This window comes from Macaca nemestrina, chromosome 1 (genome assembly GCF_043159975.1).
Source record: "Macaca nemestrina isolate mMacNem1 chromosome 1, mMacNem.hap1, whole genome shotgun sequence".
Classification (NCBI taxonomy): Eukaryota; Metazoa; Chordata; class Mammalia; order Primates; family Cercopithecidae; genus Macaca; species Macaca nemestrina.
Genome location: NC_092125.1, coordinates 193,546,348 through 193,570,424, shown reverse-complemented (window position 1 = coordinate 193,570,424; position 24,077 = coordinate 193,546,348). Strand labels below are relative to the sequence as shown.

Here is a 24,077-nt window from a genome sequence, read left to right as displayed (position 1 = left end):
CTTCCAAGAAACCAATTGAAACTCCCTGCCTGATGAATGTGGGTAGGGTAGCATCCTATCATTATTCCTGTCAGAGTACTTACCGCATTGTGTTGAATTTGCCTGGATTTTTTTTTTTTCTTCCGGCACGGTCTCGCTCTGTCACCCAGGCTGAAGTACAGTAGCATGATCTTGGCTCACTGCAACCTCTGCTTCCCAGGCGCAAATGATCCTCCCATCTCAGCCTCTTGAGTAGCTGGGACTACAGTTGCATTCCACCACGCCCTCTCAAAGTGCTGGGATTACAGGCATGAGCCACTGTGCCTGGCCTGATTTGACTGTTTAATTGGCAGACTGGTAGTTCCTTAAAGAAATAGTACTTTAAGGTCTTGTTCATCATTTTATACCTAGTGCATGGCATGTAATCAGCATGTAGTTCCTATTTACTGAATGAAATAATGTGGGGTTTATTTTTGTTGTTGCTTTTTTGTTTTGTTTTGTTTTTGTTTTTGTCTTGCTCTGTCACCCAGACTGGAGTGCAGTGGCACGATCTTGGCTCACTGCAACCTCCGCTTTCCGGGTTCAAGCGATTCTCCTTCCTTAGCCTCCTGAGTAGCTGGGACTACAGGCATGTACCACCACGCCTGGCTAATTTTTTTGTATTTTTAGTAGAGATGGAGTTTCACTGTGTTAGCCAGGATGATCTCAATCTCCTGACCTCGTGATCTGCCTGCCTCGTCCTCCCAAAGTGCTGGGATTACAGTCATGAGCCACTGTGCCCTGCCACTTTTATTATTTTTATCATCCTGATCATCATCATCATCATTTCTCTAGAACTTTTAGATCCACTAGTACCACTAAGAGAAAGATTCCTAAATTTAAAAGAATTATGATCAGATACCATCATTGTTTCGTGAGTTAAAGAAACTGGCTTTATGTAGCTGTGTTAAATGACAGAATTGTCTAGCTCATCACAAAATTTTTCTTAACAAGTATGGAATAATAAGACTAGTGTGGTTAGATCCAAATTATTAGAAACTGTGCTTATTTCTTCAGGGTGATGGAAAATGGCAATGCTTCTAGAAGAGTTAAATTTTGGTATTTAGAAAAATTAATAAATGATTTGGAAAACAAAATCTCATTGGCTTTGGGGATACACAGCTATTGCTGTTAAGTAATCTTTTCAATAATGACTTGGCTTTAGTTAATTTATCTGATCATTTCTTCTGTTAGGGACAGGTCACAAGTAGGAAATCATCCTTCAGAGACAGATGGAAGTAGAAGTGGTTAATTTAGACACTATTCTTTCTTTTTTTTTTAATTTTTTATTTATTTATTTATTTATTATTTTTTTTTTTTTGAGACGGAGTCTGGCTCTCTTGCCCGGGCTGGAGTGCAGTGGCCGGATCTCAGCTCACTGCAAGCTCCGCCCCCCGGGTTTATGCCATTCTCCTGCCTCAGCCTCCCGAGTAGCTGGGACTACAGGCGCCCGCCGCCTCGCCCGGCTAGTTTTTTGTATTTTTAGTAGAGACGGGGTTTCACCGTGTTCGCCAGGATGGTCTCGATCTCCTGACCTCGTGATCCGCCCATCTCAGCCTCCCAAAGTGCTGGGATTACAGGCTTGAGCCACCGCGCCCGGCCTTTCTTTTTTTTTTTAATAGATGAAAGAGAGTTTACTTATGTATTTATATAATGGCCTTGGTCCAAAAAAGACTAATGGGAGCTCAAAAAAGAATTATAGTAACTTTAAAAAATACATTAAGCATATCCAAGATCTTAAATGTATTATTCTCCCCAAAAGCTAGCTGCTTCCAAACTTGATTTAATATTTTGCATGTTTTCCCTCCATTGCTTGGTAAGTGTATTTGCCTCTCCTTTCTGCAATCGATGTCTGACAGCTGAGTTTTGCTGTTTTGTCAACTGACATTTCCCCTTCTGTTTCACCAGTTTCAGAGGAATTGTTGAACAGCTTACAACACTACCTGAAGAAGTAATACTGAGAGTTCTTGTTCTATACTGATTAATAGCTCCCATATTTTTCTTCATCTCTGAAAGGTCTGAATTCTCTGTTTAATGATGACAAGGCAATTAGATGAGATAGACACTATTCTCTTTCTGATGTTTGCTTCTTGGAAGTCCTTTGACTTTACCCCCTACAGGGCCATAGTAAAATGATAGGAAAAGCATTTTCAATCTCCTTGGTTGTCCCTGGTAAATAGTGCCAGAAAAGATAGACAGTAGCTTGGTAATTATGGTTGGTGACTATTTGTTCTAGGAGATAACAGAAATAGGGAGAATACGTATATAAAGTGAGAGCTTTGTAATGTACTGTGGCTCAAACTAGAAGCAGTACTGATGGGCTAAGGTTGGGAACAGTAATAGTTGTCATGATTTTCACTTCATACATAGTTTTTATATTTATTATTTGATGTTTACAACAGTGAAGTAGAAAGGATAGGCATTATTATTCCCTTTTTATGGATGAGGAAGCAAAGGCTTGGATAAATTAAAGGGCTTGCATGTTTAATGGCCAGGGGACATGCTAATAAGTAGTATAACTGGGTTTCAAACTCTGTTCTTCTGAGTCTTTAAAATGACATTGAAAAAACCATTCTTGAAACTCTGAAGACTGCAACATGAATGTGCTAAATTTATCTCTGGGGATTTTGTGGCTGCATTTACGCTTGGCAGGAAGAGTATTTTGGGTAACTTTGAAACCTTGTTTTGTTTGGAAACAAGTTCATTAATTTCTATTTGATTAAAATTAATAGGTTTGTATGTTTTGATCACAGAGATCAAGTGAGAAGATTAGTTTCGACTTTTTTTTTTTTTTTGCCATAGTACTTTCTACTTGATAGAACCTAAATAGAGTCCTTGTGTGGCCAGTTATGGTTGCCACTGTTCACATAAATATGACATTGCATCCAGACAGAAAATGTTCAGCCTCTCTGAGACACTTTCTCTAGTATCTCACAGGTACCAATAAAGGGCTCACTGAAGAAATGGAGTGGTTGGGAAGCAGAGTAGGGCAGAGTTGAAAAGTTTAAATTGTTGCTTCTGTAATTTTTGCATGTTTCTATGTGAGCAGTTTCACCTTCTTGAGCCTAAGTTTTCTCATCCTTAAAATAAGAAGTGGGCTGGGTACAGTGGCTCACGCCTGTATTCCCAGCACTTTGAGAGGCCTAGGTGGGGCGGATCACCTGAGGTCAGGAGTTTGAGACCAGCCTGACCAACATGGCGAAACCCTGTCTCTACTAAAAATACAAAAATTAACCTGGCCTTTTGGCACGTGCCTGTAATCCCAGCTACTCAGCAGGCTGAGACACGAGAATTGCTTGAACCCAGGAGGTGGAGGTTGCAGTGAGCTGAGATTGTACCACTGTACTCCAGCGTGGGTGATAGAGCGAGACTCCATCTCAAAAATAAACGAAAATAAAATGAGAAGTGTGTGGATGTTAAGCCATACCTTGTATGGTTTGTGGCAAGGACTAAGTGAGTGAGGTAATGTAAATGAAGCTCAATGCATAGGAATTACTTAGTCATTGGGTTTCTTTGGCTAAGTTACTTTAACCTCTCAGTTAAAGTAACCTTTCAGTTAAAGACTTTCAGTTGCCTCATCTATTAAATAGGGATGATTATACCCTTTTCCCTGCCTGCTTTTCAAGACTGTAGTAGTGAAGCCAGGCATGATGACTCAATCCTGTAATCATAGCATTTTGAGAGGCTCAGGTGGGAGGATCACTTGAGCCCAGGAGTTGGAGACCAGCCTGGGAAACATAGTGATACCCCATCTCTGCAAAAAAATTTTTTTAAAAATCAGCTGAGTGTGGTGATGTGCACCTGCAGTTCCAGCTCCCTGGAGGCTGAGGTGGGAGGGTTACTGGAGCCCAGGAGGTCGAGGCTGCAGTGAGCTGTGATCACACCACTGTACCCCCACCTGGTGACAGAGTAAGATCCTGTCTCAAAAAAAAAAAAAAAAAAAGTAGTGAAATATATGTCAAAGCACTGGAATTATTTTTTCTGGGATCATTAATTTTGCCATAGAACAACCCTGGGAGCATACTTAGTGAAATTATCAACATAGAGACATTGTACAGTTCACCATGCTTTGTTTTTCAGTCCCCAGAAGAAACTAAACAAGGTTTGCAGTATCGATTTTCAAATGCATTTATAGATCATTCAAAATTCACATTAAAACTATCCTTAATGCTCATTTAAATACTGGACTTTTAGTAATAGTTGCTCTAGCCTTTACTAAAAGCATTATAAGTCCTTAATTATACATTATTATTATTATTATATTTTTTTTTTTTTTTTTTTTTTGAGACGGAGTCTCGCTCTGTCGCCCAGGCTGGAGTGCAGTGGCGCGATCTCGGCTCACTGCAAGCTCCGCCTCCCGGGTTCACGCCATTCTCCTGCCTCAGCCTCCCGAGTAGCTGGGACTACAGGCGCCCACAACCGCGCCCGGCTAATTTTTTGTATTTTTAGTAGAGACGGGGTTTCACCATGGTCTCGATCTCCTGACCTTGTGATCCACCCGCCTCGGCCTCCCAAAGTGCTGGGATTACAGGCGTGAGCCACCGCGCCCGGCCAATTATTATTTTTATTTAATTTTTTTTTTTGAGATAGAGTCTCGCTCTGTTGCCCAGGCTGGAGTGCAGTGGTGCGATCTCGGCTCACTGCAAGCTCCACCTCCTGGGTTCACACCATTCTCCTGCCTCAGCCTCCTGAGTAGCTGGGACTACAGGCGCCTGCCATCACGCCCGGCTAATATTTTGTATTTTTAGTAGAGATGGGGTTTCACTGTGTTAGTCAGGATGGTCTCGATCTCCTGACCTCATGATCCACCCGCCTCGGCCTCGCAAAGTGCTGGGATTACAGGCGTGAGCCACTGTGCCCGGCCAATTATACATTATTTATTAGTATTGGGAATTGGCTGAAAGAAATACCATCCCAGGTCAATTACTTCAACAACTAGGGCATATGTCAGACAGTGGTGTCTTTTGGGAAAACAAGGTTTATGTCTAAGGTTGAGTTAGTTGTAGTAAAGTGGAAATACCTGGAGGTAGTGTTAGGGGAGCCTTTTGAAAAGCAGTTTATTGGGGCTGAGTGCAGTAGCTCACACCTATAGTCCCAGCACTTTGGGAGGCCACAGTGAGAGGACTGCTTGAGGCCAGCCTGGGCAACATAGAGATACTCTATCTGTACAAAAAATTAAAATTAGCCAAGTATGGTGGCGCATACCTATAGTCCTGGCTACTTGGGAGGCTGACATGGGAAGAGCCTTTGAACCCAGGAGTTAAAAAATACAGTAAGCTATGGTCATAACACTGCTCCCCAGCCTGAGTGACAGAGTGAGACTCTGTCTCTTAAAAAAAGAAAACAATTTATTAACGCAATGATTTTCAAACTTTAGTATGCATCAGGTTTACCTAGAAACTGCTGGGTCCCACTTCCAGCTTCTGATTTGGTACATCTGGGGTAGGGCCTGAGACTTTGCATTGCTGTGAAATTCCCAGATGCTGTTGCTACTGTCCAGAGACCATATTTGAGACCCATGATATTAAACCAACCCAATGTACTGCTAACAGTCTAAAAGATGAGTAAAGTGTGGGTGAGATTGTGGGAAAACAGAAACACTCAAGTACTGCTGATGGGAGTGTAATTTGTTATAAACACTTTAGGAAATATCCTGATAATACCAAATAAAGTTGAAGTCTACCATGGATGGATCTAAGAAAATTTAGAGTATAAAAGCAAATCGTAGACTGATAAGTACAATATGATGTCATTTATATACATTCTTTAAAAGCATACATAAATCACTATATTATTTGTAGATACATATATGAAAATGGGAATTAGATTGGAAGGATACCCATGAAATACGATAGTACCAAAACCCCTGAAACCATGAGGAACTATGTCTGAACCAATGGGAATATTGTGCTTCCAGTCAAGGAATGTGATTGATCATTGTGCTCCTAAGGTCCTGTCCTGTAGAGAGAAAAAATAAATTGATTCCTCTTGACAAATGAGTCCCACAAAGTTGTATGTGTTTCAGGCAGTAGAATTTCTTAAACGTGCATTCTTTTCAAATTTCGAGCTGCTTCCTAGCTCCTAATGTCCTGGTTATTTAGTGAATGTCTGTGTTCACTTTATCTGCCCAAGACCAAGACAAAGGGTGGTGCTGAGGAAGAGACTTCTCCTGTGAAAGTCTGGCCCCTACCTCGCCTCTTCCTGACCCAGCAAAGACACAGATAATCCCATTCTCTTCCCCAGTTCAGTAAGTGGACATGACTCTCTACTTCTGTGCTTTGTCCTGATGGAAGAGGACTATTTTCTTTCACAGAAAAGACAATTATGGAGCCATATTAACATGGTTCAAATTCCATTTCTATCACTCATTAGCTTTTGGATTTCGAACTTCGTTGTTGTTGTTGTTGTTGTTGTTTGTTTTTGAGACAGGGTCTCATTCTGTCACCCAGGCTGGAGTGCAGGCATGATCCTGGCTCACTGCAGCCTTGACCTCCCAGGCTCAAGCAATCCTCCTACCTCAGCTCCCCCAAGTAGCTAGGACCACAGAATCATGCCACCATAATCGGCTCATTTTTGTATTTTTTGTAGAGACAGGTTTCACCATGTTGTCCAGGCTGGGTCTCAAATTCCTGAACACAAGCAATCTGCCTGCCTTGGCCTCCCGAAATGCTGGGATTACAGGCATATGCTTCCACACCCGGCTGTTTAACCTTTCCAAGTTTAGTTTGTGATTTTGTTGTGGTCTTTTGACAGAAGTGTGTTTTTGTTTTGTTTTGTTTTAGAAAAGCTTTATTGAGGTAATTAATGTACCATACAATTCATCCGTATATAGTGTACAGACAAAAATGTTATTTTAACTGCCTAAATTTAGTCTCTCAGTGGTTTGTACTCATCTACATGCATAAATTATGCTAAATGTTAAATAGGTCTATTTTTTAAAAAATTAATTTTATTTTGCTACTTTATTTTATTTTATTATTTTATTTTATTTTATTTTATTTGAGACAGGGTCTCACTTTATTGCCTTGCTGGAGTGCAGTGTCATGATCACGGCTCACTGCAGCCTTGACTTCCTAGGCTCAGGCAATCCTCTCACCTCAGCCCCCCAAGTAGCTGGGTCTACAGGTACTATCAGGCCCAGCTAATTTTTAAATTTTTTGTAGAGATGGGGTCTCAACTCACCTTGGTGCCCAGGCTGGTCTTGAATTGCTGGCCTCAAGCCATCCTCCTGCCTCAGTCTCCCAAAGTGCTGGGATTACAGGCATGAGCCACGGTACTGGCCTCTTTTTTTTTTTAATAGATTATTATTTTGTACTTTCTTTCTTTATACCATGCTTTCTCATATGATAGTTTCTAGTACTGTTCAACTGTGATCAAAGTATGCTTTGTTTTATAGCTTATTCTTCTCTTTGGAGGAATACCTTATCTCTGGAGGCTTTCTGGACGGTTCTGTGGTTATGCTGGCTTTGGACCAGAATATGAGGTATGTGATTATTAGCATATATTTGTCATGGTATTTCTTTTGGCTTGGCAGGCTTTCTACTAAAGTTAATTTTTTGGCTTCTGCCAATGTTAGATTTGCCTCTCTGTCTGCATAGTCCTTGGTTACCCATGCTGTATTGGCATAACATTAGTTATGATAACAAATCCCAGAATATCACAGGCTTATTTGCAATGGTTTATTTCTCAATCACATAATAGTCCAGTGTGAGTATTTTTAGTTATCAGGTGACTTTCTTCCATGTGGTAAGCCAAGAATCCAGGCTCTTTATCTTAGGGATTTGTCTATATGATTTAAGGTACCTTTCATATAGTGCCTGTGTAGTAGAAAAGGATTTGTTTTGTTTCTCGTTTACTTCTCTCAAAAGTAAACTTTTTTGAAGGCAGGGATGATGTTTCAGAGCTTGTATTATCCGTAGAATCAAGCATATTGCTTAGGATGTAGTAAGTGCTCAGCAAATACTTGTTGATTTGTTTGCTAGTAGTTCATAAAAACTAGATTTTTGTTTTTTCTTTTGCTTAGATCACTCAGTCCCTGGTGTTTCTGCTGTTGGCTACACTTTTCAGTGCATTGACTGGTTTGCCATGGAGTCTTTATAATACTTTTGTGATAGAAGAAAAACATGGTTTCAATCAACAGGTATAGTAAAGAATAACAAATGTTCTCTTTTAAATGTGAAAAACTTCTGCGCTTTTATCCTGTACTGTTTATAATTTAAACATAATTTACTATTTCAGAGTATGAATTGAGAAAAAACGGAACTGCAGATATGGTAAAGATCATAGCTGAAAGTCTTGGGAGCCACGGTGGCTCAGGCCAGTTGCCCTGGCACTCAGGGAGGCGAGGCTACACGTTCAAGGCCAACCTGGTCAACGTTGATTAAAAAAAATAAAAAGAAAAAAAACTTAGGCCGGGTGCAGTGGCTCATGCCTGTAATCCCAGCACTTTGGGAGGCCGAGGCGGGCGGATCACAAGGTCAGGAGATTGAGGCCATCCTGGCTAACCCCGTGAAACCCCGTCTCTACTGAAAATACAAAAAATTATCTGGGCATGGTGGCGGGCGCCTGTAGTCCCAGCTACTCAGGAGGCTGAGGCAGGAGAATGGCGTGAACCCGGGAGGCGGAGCTTGCAGTGAGCTGAGATCTCGCCACTGTACTCCAGCCTGGGTGACAGAGCAAGACTCCATCTCAAAAAAAAAAAAAAGAAAGCCTCGACTGGGTAGAGTGGCTCACACCTGTAATCCCAACACTTTGGGGAGGCTAAGGCGGGAGGATCACTTGAGCTCAGGAGTTCAAGACCAGCTTGGGCAGTATAGTGAGACTTCATCTCTACAAAAAAATTCTAAAAGTTAGCCGGTTGTGGTGGCGTGCACCTGTAGTCCCAGCTACTTGGGAGGCTAAAGCAGAAGGATTACTTGAGCCCAGGAGGTTGAGGCTACGGTGAGCCATCATTGTGCCACTGTACTCCAACCTGGGCAACAGAGCCAGACCCTGTCTCTTAAAAAAAAAAAAAAAGAAATTTATGTTATAAACTCTTAGCACTAATGTCTGTTGTTTTTCAGCTACTGATAATCATTTGTTTGTTTGTGACAGGGTCTCGTTCTGTCGCCTAGGCTGGAGTGCAGTGGCAGGATCATGGCTCACTGTAGCCACAACCTTCCAGACTCAAGCAATCCTCCCACCTCAGCCTCCCTAGTATCTGGGACTATAGATGAATTACACTACACTGGGTTAATTTTTTTTTTTTTTTTTTTTTTAATTTTTAGTGACAGGGTCTCACTATGTTGCCCAGGCTAGTCTGGAACTACTGGACTCAAGCAATCCTCCCATCTAGGCCTCCCAAAGTGGTGGAATTATAGTCGTGAGCCACTGCACTCGTCCTCAGTTAATAATGTTTAAATGAATTTTCACCTGTAAGATGCAGGACATTTACTCATTGTCTTAAGCTGTCTAATGTCATATAATATAGTTTCACTACATGTTAATTTAAAAAATTGCTTTAATAATGTATCCTTTGTAGTTATTTATTAGTTATTTAAAAAGCAAAACCAGTTTCTCAGTTTCTTGTGGTAATGTTTTCTTTTTGCAGACTTTGGGGTTCTTCATGAAAGATGCAATCAAGAAATTTGTTGTGACTCAGTGTATTTTGTTGCCTGTGTCTTCACTTCTACTTTACATTATTAAAATTGGGGGTGACTATTTTTTTATTTATGCCTGGCTGTTTACATTAGTTGTGTCTCTGGTGAGTAAAATCTTTATTTCATTTTCTTTACAAAAGTTCCTTGGTGAGATTACTGTAATCTTCATTGGCATGTAAATAGTTCTTAAGAAGCAGCTGAAATATAAATAGGTGCTTATATACATTTCCCCTTTGGTTTCTGCTTTTGATTATAGAAACAGGAGTATTGACTGACCATAAATTTCCTTCTCCTTATGCTAACTCTTACAGGTCATAGAAACTAGTTGTTAGTCACTTTTAATGATTCCGTTGTCAGGCGGTTTTGGGTTGTGCATTTGTGAGTTGCCACCAGAATGACTAAGTATGATAATTTAATGACTCCTGACTGACCTCCACTGCCTAAAATCATGGTTATTTTGAAGAGAAATGAGATTTAAGAGGGACAAGAGAAAGAAAACATATATTTAACTGGCTTTCTTCTGCTTCCCTTCCCCTGCCTTTCCCTTCCCCGTTAGACACTCTCTGCCTTCTTTGCCCCATCTACTTCCCCTTCCCCTTCTATCTTTTACGCATTCTTCTTCCTTTCCTTCTCCTTTGTCTTCCCTTGTCTCCCCAACTGCCACCTATTCCTGCCTCTCTTCTTCTCCTTTCCTTTTCCCTCTCACTCTTTTCCCCCTTCCCTCCCTCACATCTCCTATTCCTCTTCTCTTTCCATACTCTCAAGTGCTTCACAACACAAACACTGCAACACAGTCAGAATGGTCTGTTCAGGGCCAGGCACAGTGTCTTATGCCTGTAACCCCAGCACTTTGGGAAGCCAAGGTGCGAGGATTACTTAAGCCCAAGAGTTTAAGACCAGCCTAGGTAACACAGTGAGACTGTGTCTCTACAAATAATAACTTTTTAAAAACTCAAATGAAAAAGACCAGAATGGTCTGTTCAGTACACCCAGAAATTATCATCTATCAGCTCTTCAACTCCACTGATGATGAGGTTTATTTTAGTTTAGTTTAGTTTAGTTTATTTTAGTTTAGTTTAGTTTAAGACAGGGCCTCCCTATGTTGCCCAGGCTGGAGTACAGTGGCTATTTCACAGGCATGATCATAGTGCACTACAGCCTTGAACTCCTGGGCTCAAGCAATCCTCCTGCCTCAGCCTCCCGAGTAGCTGGGACTACAGGTGTGTTATACCACGCCCCAGCTGAGGTTTATTTTAGTCTGAATTACATAATGCCCATTGTTTCATTTTCCACTGATGGGATCAAGATCAGAAAATGGGCGGTAGTTGGATTTACAGGTATCAATTGTATGGCAAATTAAAGTAAGAGGAAAAAGAGCAGAGAAAATGCTCTAAAAATGCTTAAGGAAGTGCTTTTTCAACCACAATGTACGATTATGAACTACAGGTAATTAATTTTAGCTGATAAGCCAACCAAGTAACAGCATACAATCAAGTTCTACGAATTCTTTTTTAGGAAAGACTTCAGGTCTATTGTGATTACACTCAAAGGCAGAACTGCGTGTTATGATTGGCTCATGAAGCATCAGAAATCCCCAAGATAGTTTTGAAAGGACTATACTTATTACCACCTAGAGATCTTAATCACTGTTAGTAGCATTATCCTCTAAAATAAAATTCATGGGTTTACTCGGTTACCAGACTACTCATTTCAATTTAATTCATCAGACAGATATTATGCTCTTACTATCTGGTACTATTTGGGCCTGGGAATACCAGAGCAAGTAAGTTCCTTGTTCTCAAGTTTGAGGTCAACATAATTGTTTTAATATAATTTAATCTGTATAATAAAGAATGGTTTTTCTTTAAGAACATGTTTATATGTTGTTCTGACATTTGCTTTTCAGGTTCTTGTCACAATCTATGCTGATTATATTGCCCCTTTATTTGACAAATTCACACCTCTGCCTGAGGGAAAGCTTAAAGAAGAAATTGAAGTGATGGCGAAGAGTATTGACTTTCCTTTGACGAAGGTGTATGTTGTGGAAGGTAAGGCTACCTGGGGATAAGAAGGTTTTATTCAAGTGGTTTGTTTTATTTGATGATTTATTCTTAAAATTTTAATAAAAGAATAAATCAGTTTTTGGTTTTTTTCTTTTTAAACTTTGTTATTTAAAGGCTAGGAGTTTACCTTTTGGCTTTTTAAGATTTACAGAAATCGATAACATAGGCCAGGGGTAGAAACTGGTGGCTTGATGCCAAATCCTGCTCTTGTCTGCAGCTATGTTTGTTTGGTTTTACAGTATTGTTTTGAGTTTTTGGCCAAGGTTTTTTCACTCTCTATTATATTATGTTATATGTTAGACTGATTTATTCACTTCTGTTATCTGCCTGGTTCTTTCAGGTAATTAAGTTGAACTCTTGAATAGTCAGATTCTGTTTAGTATTAGTTTGGAGGCTCTTAAACAAAGCCAGTGTTATTGACCTTGTCTCCTCCAACAAAATATCCAGTGTTCTGGAGGACTCACCTGAAGATTGATTACCAAAGACTACAGTACCATCGAGTACTGCAGATTCGTTATACTCTGCTTTTTTGATGATTGCTTTTGAGATTTAAGTGGTCTCTTGACTGCTACTCATTAACACCCAGTCTATTTCCATTAACACCCAGTCTATTACTTTCTTTGAGACTTTGGTAGTCAACTACCAAAGTCTCAAAGAAGCCTACGGAGATGTAGAGAGAAACTGTTGTAAGGTTCTATGACTTTGAGAATTTATAAGGTCCATATAATGAATGTAATAGTTCTGCCCCTGCCACTTGCCAGTTATGGGATCTTGGACAAGTAACTTCACCCTTCTGGGTTTCAGTTGTGTTTCCTCTAAGCTATGGTTTCACAAATGTTTTTTGTAAAGGGCTAGATAGTAAATATTTTAGGCTTTGTGGGCCACTTGTTCTCTGTTGCAACTATTCAATGCTACTATTATAGCGCAAAAGCAGTCGTAGACAATACTAAACAAATGAGCATGGCTGTGTTCCTGTAAAACTTTATGAAAATAAATGGCAGACTGGATTTGGCCTGTGAGTTGCAGTTTGCTGATCCCTGCTCTAAAATAAAATATTACCAGTGAGAAGCAGCTATGTTAGATGAAGGACTAGAAACTGAGAAGCAATCACAGGGTTAGAGGAAAATAGAGATGGTCACAACTGAAAAGAATAAATCAACAGCAACTGGAAGAACTTAGAAATTTCAGACATTTAGTGGCTCCTGAGGATACATAGCCCAACTAAAGCCACAATTGGAGTAGCTTAAAAGTCTGTGGATAAATGGTAGAAGAGTAAGCCAGTTCATACTTACTTCTTTAGCCTCTGAAATAACTACTGTTTTTTTGGGTTTTTTTTTAAGGTAATATTAAACTAAAAATTTAATCACTAATCAGTATAACAGAATAGTCTCTAAGTGGCTTTTACTAAAGGAGCAACCTAAGTTGCTGATCCCTTAAGTTATAATCAGATAATGTGAAATAATAGCTAATGCTATTGACAGTGGAGGTAGTCAATAGAATATGTGAAATATATCAGTGCTATTTTCTTTTTATCTTCCCCCCCCTACAACATCCAGAGTATGAGAGCTATTTTCATTTTAGATAAAATAGTCAGGGAAGGCTTTATGGAGGGTTATGACCTGAGCTGGGTGTTAATGGGAAGTCAAGATTTGAGTAGGTTGGGGGCAGCATTTCAGACGTCAGGCTTCAGGGTCAAAAGGCTTGGGTTCGAATCATAGTTCTATCACAGATTACCAGTGCTGGGTTTAGTGGCTCCAGCCTGTAATCCCATCTACTGGGGAGGCTGAGGTGGGAGGTCAGAAGTTCGAGACAAACTACTTGTGTGACTTTGGACAACTTAGCTTTGCTAAACAGCAATTTACTCATCTATAATGTATGTTTTTATTGTTAACAATAGTAACAATTCTCAAAAATATTTCGAATGAATGAATGTTGTTGCCGACAATAACAACACATATTACGTATTTGTAAATTGGTAGGGAGATTGTAGTGAAAAGCCAGGAATCTTGCTCTCAAAATATTATCAGATAGCAAGTGCTATGCAGAGAATTAAACTAGTTTGGTCTGATAAGTTGATACTGTAGATTGGGTCATCAGATTAAGCTGAGACCTAAACGGAGGAGCTACCCACTTGACGTCAATGGGAAGATGTTCAGGGACCATAAAGAAGTCCAGTGTTGCTGCACCATAGCAGGAGAGTGTTAGGAGATGAAATCTGAGACATAGGCAAGAATCAGACTACATAGGCCTTTGTAAGTCAGGGTAAGGAGTTTGGATTTTAAGTTCAGTGGGAAGAGCCATTGGAGGCTTAGACACGAAAGTGACATGGTCTGCTTTGTATTTTTAAAATATCCTGGGCTACTGTATGGAGAATATATGTAAAGAGAGGCAAGAGTCTAGGTAGGACATAATGGTAGCTTAGACTAGGATAATAGTAACTAATGGAGAGAAGTGGATATATTTGGGACAAGTTTTAGGGCTAGAGTTGATTGAATTTTCTAATTGATTGCATTGGGAGAATAAAGGAAAGAGTGACATCAAAGATAATGGCCTAGGACTTTTGACCTGAGCAGTTGGATATATGGTAGTTTACTGAGATGGGAAAAACTGGGAGACTAGTAGGTTTCTGGGGAATTAAGACTTCTAATGGTTATATTACATATTGAGAAACCTATTAAACATTGTATTAGAGTTCTGTAAGCAATAGAAACCAACTGTGGCTGATTCAAGCAGAAAAACTGCTTATTGAAGCAATATTTGGGCCAGGCGCGGTGGCTCATGCTTGTAATCCCAGCACTTGGGGAGGCTGAGGCGGGCGGATCACTTGAGGTCAGAAGTTCGAGACAAGCCTGGCCAACATGGTGAAACCCTGTCTCTACTAAAAAAAAAGTTAGCTGGGCGTGGTGGCGGGCGCCTGTAGTCCCAGCTACTTGGGAGGCTGAGGCAGGAGAATGGCTTGAACCCGGGAGGCAGAGGTTGCAGTGAGTCAAGATCGTGCCACTGCACTCCAGCCTGGGTGACAGAGCAAGACTCTGTCTCAAAAAAAAGAACAGTATTTGGCCAGGTGTGGTGGCTCACACCTGTAATTCCAGAATTTTGAGAAGCTGAGGCAGGTGGATTACCTGAGGTCAAGAGTTCGAGACCAGCCTGGCCAACATGGTGAAACCCTATCTCTACTAAAAATACAAAAATTAGCCGGGCATGGTGGTGCACACCTGTAGTTCCAGCTACTTGGGAGGCTGAGGCAGGAGGATCGCTTGAATCTGGGAGATGGAGGTTGCAGTGAGCCGAGATCACACCACTGCACTCCAGCCTGGGCAAAAGAGTGAGACCCTGTCTCAAAAATAAAAAACAAACAAACAAAAAAACCAGAAACAATATTTGATATCTCACAAAGTCTGCGGGAAAATTAAGTTTACGAAGTTCAGAAAATGGGCTGTTACGTAGGAAGGCTAGGAATGTATGATCATATTGCGGAGCCTATCTGGTGAGGACACTGCTGTGGCTACTTCAGAACACCGGATTCAGCCACTAGCACCTGCAGAATTAATTCCTCACTGCTTTGCTTTTTTGTGTAATTAGCTAACTATTCAGAGTCCCTAAGGGGTGCATCTGATTGACTAAGCCAGGGCATGGGGCTAGCTGCTCGGAGTGCTGGAGAAACAAATATCTGGTCTTTTAGATTTCTCAAATGAGAAGCAGCCTCTCACGTGGTGTGACACTCCCTAAACTCTGAAAGGAGATTCTAATTTTGGACGGGAAAAAAGACTACACACAAGAATACAAACAACAAATAGGTCTATAGACATCACTGTGGAGATGTCAAATAGGTAGCTGTATGTATGAGTCTGGAGTTTTAGGGTGAGGTCAGCACTAAAAATACAGATTTGGAAGTATCTGGCACATAGATGGTGTTTAATGCCATCAATGAGGGCACTTACGAGAAGGGGACCAGGGTCAGAGTCAGCAGAGAAACAGCCAGGAGGGAGGATAAGGAGGAGAGGCCCTTGAGGTGGGAAGAAAACCAGAAGAAACTGGTGTCTCAAAAGCCGGGAGAAGATTGTGTTTTAAGGAGAAAGTGGTCAACTATGTTAAATGCTGCTAAGAGGTTAAGAGGAAGCATTTTAAAGAAAAAATGGCAATGCCTTACATTTTTGTAGAATGTTTTGATTTTTGGAGTTCTCAAATACATTACTTCATACCTCAAGTGATATCATTAATCCATTCAGTAAATAAGCATCATTGAATATACAGTCATGCATCGCTTAATGATGGCAATATGTTCTGAGAAATGCATCATTAGGCTTTTCATTGTCATGCAAACACCAAGAGTATACTCATGCAAACCTAGATGGTATTACCTACTGCACACCTAGGTTGTATGCTATAGCCTCTTGCTTCTAGATTACAAACCTATCTAGCATGTTACTGTACTGAATACTGTAGGCAATTTTAGCATGATGATTAGCATTTGTGTATCTAAACATAGAAAAGATAGTGTGCTCTGCTACAACATTACGGTGGCTATGAGGTCACTAGGTGATAGGAATTTTTCAGCTTCATTATAATTTTGTGGGACCACTGTCCTGTATGTAGTCTGTGGACCGAAATGTTATTATGTGGTATGTGACTGTATACTACATGCCAGGCACAGCGATATAAAAAGCTTATGTTACAGTACAGGGATTCTTTTTTGTTTTTGAGATGGAGTTTTGCTCTGTCGCCCAGGCTGGAGTGCAGTGGTGCGATCTTGGCTCACTGCAAGCTCTGCCTCCCGGGTTCAGGCCATTCTCCTGCCTCAGCCTCCCGAGTAACTGGGACTACCCACCACCACCAACAGGCACCCACCACCACGCCCGGCTAATTTTTTGTATTTTCAGTAGAGACGGGGTTTCACTGTGTCAGCCAGGATGGTCTCGATCTCCTGACCTCGTGATCTACCCGCGTCGCCCTCCCAAAGTGCTGGGATTACAGGTGTGAGCCACCGCACCTGGCCAGTACAGGGATACTTAAACTTTAGTAAGTATAAAAGTCCCTCGAGAGTTTGTTAAAAGACAGATTCCTTGAAGGGGTGGCCTGCCCCTCCACACCTGTGGACGTTTCTCGTTAGGTGGAACAAGAGACTTGAGAAAAGAAGTGAGACACAGAGACAAAGTATAGAGAAAGAAAAAGTGGGCCCAGGGGACCGCCGCTGAGCATACAGAGGACCCACGCCAGCACCGGTCTCTGAGTTCCCTCAGTATTTATTGATTTTACCATCTTAGAAAAAGGGAAGTGGCAGGATAATAGGATCATCGTAGGGAGAAGGTCAGCAGTAAGACATATGAATAAAGATCTCTGTGACATGAATAAGTTTAAGGAAAAGTGCTGTGACTTGATATACATATGTAAACACCTCCATAAACCTTTTTAGTGCATAAAGAGCAGCATTGCCGGTAGCACGGCCCACCTTCAGCCCTAAGGCGGTTTTCTCCTTTCTCAGTAAACAGAACATACAGTCGGGTTTTACACCGAGATGTTCCATTGCCCAGGAACGGGCAGGAGACAGATGCTTTTCTCTATCTCAACTGCCAAGAGGCCTTCTTTCCTCTTATACTAATCCTCCTCAGCACAGACCCTTCATGGGTGTCAGACTGGGGGACAATCAGGTCTTTCCCTTCCCACGAGGCCATATTTCAGACTATCACATGGGGAGAAACCTTGGACAACACCTAGCTTTCCTAGGCAGAGGTCCCTGGGTCCTTGAGATTAAGAGAATGGTGATGACTTTTCACAAGCATGCTGCCTTCAGGCACTTGTTTAACAAAGCACACCCTGCACAGCCCCAAATCCTTTAAACCTTGAGTCACCACAGCACATGTCTCTTGCAAGGACAAGGTTGGGGGTAGGGTCACAGATTAACAGCATCTTAAATACAGAACAAAATTGAGTCTCTTATACCTACTTCTTTCTGTATAGACACAGTAACAGTCTGATCTCTTTCTTTTCCCCACAATTCCTGGGCTTCATTCCCAGAGATTCTGACTTAGTAGGTGTTTCCAGTATCTACTTCTAACAAATACCCCTAGGTGATTTTGGTGTATTCCTTGGACCACACTTTGAGATACTTGGACTGGTGGGAGATAGTAAGACATTAATTTACTTTTGTTTGTGTGCATACAATCTGCTTACTTTCATAAATAACTTCAGATAGCATTTAAGAAATTTTAAAAATTAATTTAAAAATTTAGGATCAGGGCCAAGCATGGTAGCTCACGCCTGTAATCCTAGTACTTTGGGAGGCCGAGGTGGGCAGATCACCTGAGGTCAGGAGTTCAAGACCAGCCTGGCCAACCTGATGAAACCCCGTCTCTACTAAAAATACAAAAATTAGCTGGGTGTGGTGGCGTGTGCATGGAATCCCAGCTACCCAGGAGGCTGAGGCAAGAGAATCGCTGGAACCCGGGAGGCAGAGGCTGCAGTGAGTAGAGATCATGCCACTACCAGCCTGGGTGACAGAGTGAGACTCCGTTTCAGAAAAAAAAAAAAAAAAAAATTTAAGATCAGAAAAGACAGAAATGAGATAGAAGAATGAGACTTCAAAGGGTAACACAGACAAAATAAACAAACATGTTTGGCTCTTCCTGGCAACCAAACCGAAAAGAAATGTAATAATGCAATAAATAAATAATAGCTTCTATTTGTCAAAGTTTTACTACTAAACATACTGCCAAGTACTTTTCATTAGATATATGAGTAGATAGAAAATTCATGTTTTTTGTGAGAGACTTCAGATTCTCAAGAGAAATAAACATTTATCATTTCTTTTTTGAAAAAAGTATATAAATAATTGTAGTAGTATAGAGATAAGACAGCATACTAATTGCTTCACTTAGAATCTCTCATGTAATCCATAATCTAACCTAATAAGGTAGATAATAGCCTCGCTTCATAAATAGGAAACTAAAGCTTAAAGAAATGAAGAAAGTTTTCTAAATTTACACAACTAATACATGGCAGAGCCAAGATTTGAACCCAGAGTCTATGCTCTTAATCACTATACTCAACTCACTGCACATTGTAGAACATTTGGAAGTCAAAGAAGTATATAAAGAAGAAAATAAAAATCAGCCATAGTTCAGGTACTGTTAAAAATGTAGGTATGGGCTGGCTGTGGTGATTCACACCTGTAATCCCAGCACTTTGGGATTCCGAGGCAGGAGAATTGCTTGAGCCCAGGAGTTAGAGACCAGCCTGGGCAACGTAGCAAGACCCTGTCTCTACAAAAAATTAGCCGGGCATGGTGGTATGTATCTGTAGTCCTAGCTACCCAGGAGGCTGAGGCAGGAGGATTGATTGAGCTCAGGAGGTCAAGGCTGCAGTGAGCCATGATTATGCCATTGCATTACAGTCTGGGCGACAGAGAGAGACCCTGTCTCAAAAGCAAAAAAGGTATGTCTTCTTCCAGTCTTTATAAAAATTGCTTTAATTATAGAAGTAGGTATGCTTATTTTAAAAGTCTTGGGGAAAAAAAGGAAACAAAAATCCCTAATTCTAGAATTTAGTGATAAACATTTCAGTATTTTGGTATGTTTCCTAATAGGCATGGGCTTATGCTTTTCTATTAATATTTGTTAGATCGGTGCAAAAGTAATTGCGGTTTTAGACCATGAATTTTATAACTAGGCTCAAACACATCTTTATTAATCAAAAGAGGAACCATTACAATGAACGCATTTGTGCCAACAAGAAATAAGTTTGTTTATTCCTGTAGGGTAAAACTCTGTGCTTCGGGATTTGGCAAACTTTTGGAAAGCATTTTCTGCATCCAGCTAGTTGTGGAAACGTTTTCTCTTTAAAAAGTTGTCGAGATGCTTGAAGAAGTGGTAGTCAGTTGGCAAGAGGTCAGATGAATATGGCAGATCAGGCAAAACTTCATAGCCCAATTTGTTCAACTTTTGAAGCATTGGTTTTGCGATGTGCAGTTGGGTGTTGTCTTAGAGAATAATTGGGCCCTTTCTGTTGACCAATGCTGGTTGCAGGCATTGCAGTTTTCTGTGCATCTCATCGATTTGCTGTGCATACTTCTCAAATGTAATGGTTTTGCCAGGATTCAGAAAGCTATAGTGGATCAGACTGGCAGCAGACCACCAAACAGTGACCATGACCGTTTTTTGGTGCAAGATTGGATTTGGGAAGTGCTTTGGAGCTTCTTCTGGGTCCACCCACTGAGCTGGTCATCGCCCGTTGTTGTATAAAATCCATGTTTCGTCTCACATCACAGTCTGATAGAGAAATGGTTTGTTGTATAAAATAAGAGAAGACGACACTTCAAAACAATGATTTTTTTTATTTTTATTTTTGCTCAGCTGATGAGGCACCCACTTATCAGGCCTTTTCACCTTTCCAGTTTGCTTCAAATGCCAAACGACCGTAGAATGGTCGACATTGAGTTCTTCGGCAACTTCTTGTGTAGTTGTAAGGGGATCAGCTTCGATGATTGCTCTCCATTGGTCGTTGTCATCTTCTGATGGCCTACCACTACGCTCCTCATCTTCAAGGCTCTCGTCTCCTTTGCAAACTTCTTGAACCACCACCGTGCTGTACGTTCATTAGCAGTTCCTGGGCCAAATGCGTTGTTGATGCTGCGAGTTGTCTTTACTGCTTTATGACCCATTTTGAACTCAAATAAGAAAATTGCTTGAATTTGCTTTTTTTTTTTTTTTTTTTTGTGAGAGAGTCTCCTGCTGCTGCCCAGGCTGGCGTGCAGCGGCGACATCTCTGCTCACTGCAATCTCTGTCTCCTGGGTTCAAGCAATTTTCATACCTCAGCCCCACGTGTAGCTGGGATTACTGGCGTGCGCCACCATGCTCGGCTAATTTTTTGTATTTTTGGTAGAGACAGGGTTTCACCATGTTGGCCAGGCTGGTCACGAACTCCTGACTATAAGTGATCCGCCTGCCTCAGCCTCCCAAAGTGCTGGGATTACAGGTATGAGCCAGAGTATCCGGCTGAATTTGCTTTTTGTCTAATATCATTTCCCTTATCTAAAATAAATATAAAATAAACAGCAAGTAATAAATCATTAGCAAAAAACAAAACGAGAAATGTGCATTAAAATGACATATAACATAACCATATTTAAGAATGTATTCCAATATCAAACAGCAAATTTCAACAATGCAAAAATCGCAATTACGTTTGCACTCATCTAATACATGTACACTTTTTCTTGACAATAATGGAACCTTATATATATGAAGTTTTGTATGCTTCACAATATATTGGTGAGCTTTTTCTTGTTAAAATTCTTTGGAAGTATAATTTTTTTCTGGCTGCTTAAAATTCTATTTTATAGTTTTACCATAATTGAATCATTCCATAACTGTTGGATGTTTAGGCTTTACTTATTTACTTATTGCTATAAAGCTGTGATGAGCACATTTATTGGCAAAAAAACAGACACTCTCCACTTCTGGTGGTGAATTATATTGATATGGTTTTTCTTCTATTAAACGATTTAAAAATGTTAATGTCCTTTCCAGTAATTAAATTTCTAGGAGTCTCTCCAAAGGACCCCAAACTTTTTAATTATATTCCATGCTTTGAACTGTCTTTTCCTTAGGATCTAAACGCTCTTCCCACAGCAATGCTTATTTTTATGGCTTCTTCAAGAACAAGCGAATAGTTTTGTTTGACACTCTACTAGAAGAGTACTCTGTACTAAACAAAGACATCCAGGAGGATTCTGGCATGGAACCCCGCAATGAGGAAGAAAGGAACAGTGAAGAAATAAAAGCTAAAGTTAAAGTGAGTTCTTTTTTCCTAAGAGACTCTACCTTAGTTTTTATACACAGTTCCTGTGACAACTCAAAATAACATCAATTTCTATGCAGTGAGTGTTGAATTCAGGGAGACTATCAAATAAAAAACCATGGCTCCTTTATAGTTCTGGTATTTAGGAGAGTTTACCACTATTATTACATGCTAACTACCTTGCAAGCTTTTATAGAATGTAGAGATTAAAATTGGAAGCTCTGTAAGAAAATTCATATGATTATAAGCTGTCTTTAAAACAGTAACTTGTGTGTGTGTGTGTGTGTGTGTGTGTATAAAATTTCTGATGTGTTTATGATCAAAGAATTCCCACAAGCAAGATAAAGAGAAGATAAACATCTAATTTTTAGCTTTATTAAGACAGTAATTATAGGCTTTGGCAATGGAGAGACTTGGATTTGAATCCTGGTTCTGTCATTTAGTAGCTTTGTGTCCTTGGATACATTATGTAATTTAGTCTGTTTTATTTGTTTAACACACATTTATGAAATGTATACTCTGTGCTGAGATACTTTGCTTGGCACTAGGTACACAAAAATCAAAAGGAATACCTTCTTCTTAAGCTTACAGTCCAAAGGGGAGCTAGTCATGCAATCACAGTACAATACGTTAATTGCTACTGTCAAGCTTTAGACTCTAGATATAGTGGGAGCACAAGAAAAGACGTTTCTCGAATCTGACCTGAGAGTCTGAGAAAGCTGCTTCTGAATCCTTTTCCTGGATAAGACTGACTGATATTGATTAGCAGAATTTAAAATATCAAGACTAAATGGGGGAGAGGGGACAATGATAGGAAACAATACAAACTGTCAGAAACGGTCATCAGTATTTGTATGTGTGATGGAATGTGCCATTGCCTTTGGTGTCATACAGAGATGATTTTAGATCCCTGTTCACTCACCATCTGTGTAACTCTGTGCAAGTAAGTTAAGCTTTCATTTATCTATGTATTTATTTATTTTGAGATGAGGTCTCATTATGTTTCCCAGGCTTGTCGAACTCCTGGCCTCAAGTTACCCGCCTGCCTCGGCCTCCCAAAGTGCTGGGATTATAGGCGTGTGCCACTGCACCCGGCCAAGCTTTCTAAATCTTTGATTTCTTAACTGAAAGATGAGGCCAATAGGGTTTCTCAAGCTCCACACTATTTTTTGGGGACAGATAATGTTTTTGTTGTGGGAGGCATCTTGCGCATCATAGGATGTTTAGCAGCATCCCTGGTCTCTCGCCACTAGGGGCCATTTCCCCCCCACAACCTCCAAAAATTGTGACAATGTCTCAGAATATTGCCAGATGTCCCCTAAAGGTTCGGGTGGGGTCAGGTCTCCCCTGGTTGAGAAATACAAGGCTAAAGATGCCTACATTTTAGAATTTTGAAGATTAAATCAAATAATATGTGTGAAATACCTTGTACTGTCTATCAAAATGTAGAGAGTACCAGAAAATGATTAGCATCTGAGCATCTGTTTTGACCCTAAAAACAGGTTCTAGTAAAGTACCTAGCCTATTATAAATATGTAGAGGAAATAAAATTCTGTGAAGGGATTAGAAGACATATTAAGGTCATCTTATAGATAGGAAAACTGAAGTCCAGAAAGAATAACCCAGTGATAGCACTAGAGAATCATGCAAGTTTAGAAAGTTAATCTGCTTATGGTCGGGCGCTGTGGCTCATACCTGTAATCCCAGCACTTTGGAAGGCCAAAACAGGTGGACCACTTGATGTCAGGAGTTAGAGACCAGCCTAGCCCACATGGTGAAACCCCATCTCCACTAAAAATACAAAAATTAGCCGGGCATCGCGTGCCTGTAGTCCCAGCTACTCCAGAGGCTGAGGTGGGAGAATCGCTTGAACCCAGGAGGCAGAGGCTGCAGTGAGCTGAGATTGTGCCACTGCACTCCAGCCTGGGTGACAGAGTGAGACCCTGTCTCAAAAAAAAGAAAGTTAACCTGCTTAAGAGGCATCTTAAGCATTGTCTAAACCTGGTAATGTTAAGTAATGTCTAAACCTAGACATTAGCTAATGGTGCACTGATTACAAGCAAAGTACAGAGATAACAGACGTTTAATGTCTATGAGAATAGTTTTCTTTGGCTACAAAAACAATTGAGTGGTCCTTTGAAGTATGTTGAATGGGATTTGACTTATTTTGCTGGCTGCTTTAGAGGCCCGCAGCTGGGTGTGGTGGCTCACACCTGTAATCCCAGCACTTTGGGAGGCTGGGGTTAGAGGATTGCTGGAGGCCAGGAGTTTGAGACCAGCCTGAGCAACATGGTGAGACTTCATCTTCTCAAAAAATAAAAAAAATAGCTGGGCGTGGTGATGCCCACCTGTAGTTCTAGCCACTCGGGAGGCTGAGATGGGAGAATCACTGGAGTTCAGGAGGTTAAGGCTGCGGTGAGCTGTGTTTGCTCCACTGCACTTCAATCTGGGCAACAGAGCGAGACCATGTCTTCAAAACAAACAAAAAGAGCCTGCTTTGCTTCATTGGTTAACTACAAATATTTTACTGTCTAAATACATATTACATGACAAGATACAACA

General features: G+C 40.6%; 1 protein-coding gene across 2 annotated transcripts in view; it reads left to right on the top strand.

The window, feature by feature from the left end:
• Positions 1–24,077, top strand: part of LOC105494803 (zinc metallopeptidase STE24) — a 47,988-nt gene that overhangs the window by 3,053 nt on the left and 20,858 nt on the right. For both annotated transcript variants that reach the window (XM_011763640.2, XM_071095425.1), the window contains exons 3-7: positions 7,415–7,501; positions 8,042–8,158; positions 9,608–9,760; positions 11,563–11,704; positions 21,325–21,509. In XM_011763640.2, coding sequence (XP_011761942.1) covers positions 7,415–7,501; positions 8,042–8,158; positions 9,608–9,760; positions 11,563–11,704; positions 21,325–21,509 — 684 coding nt within the window. The remainder of the gene's footprint in view (positions 1–7,414; positions 7,502–8,041; positions 8,159–9,607; positions 9,761–11,562; positions 11,705–21,324; positions 21,510–24,077) is intronic.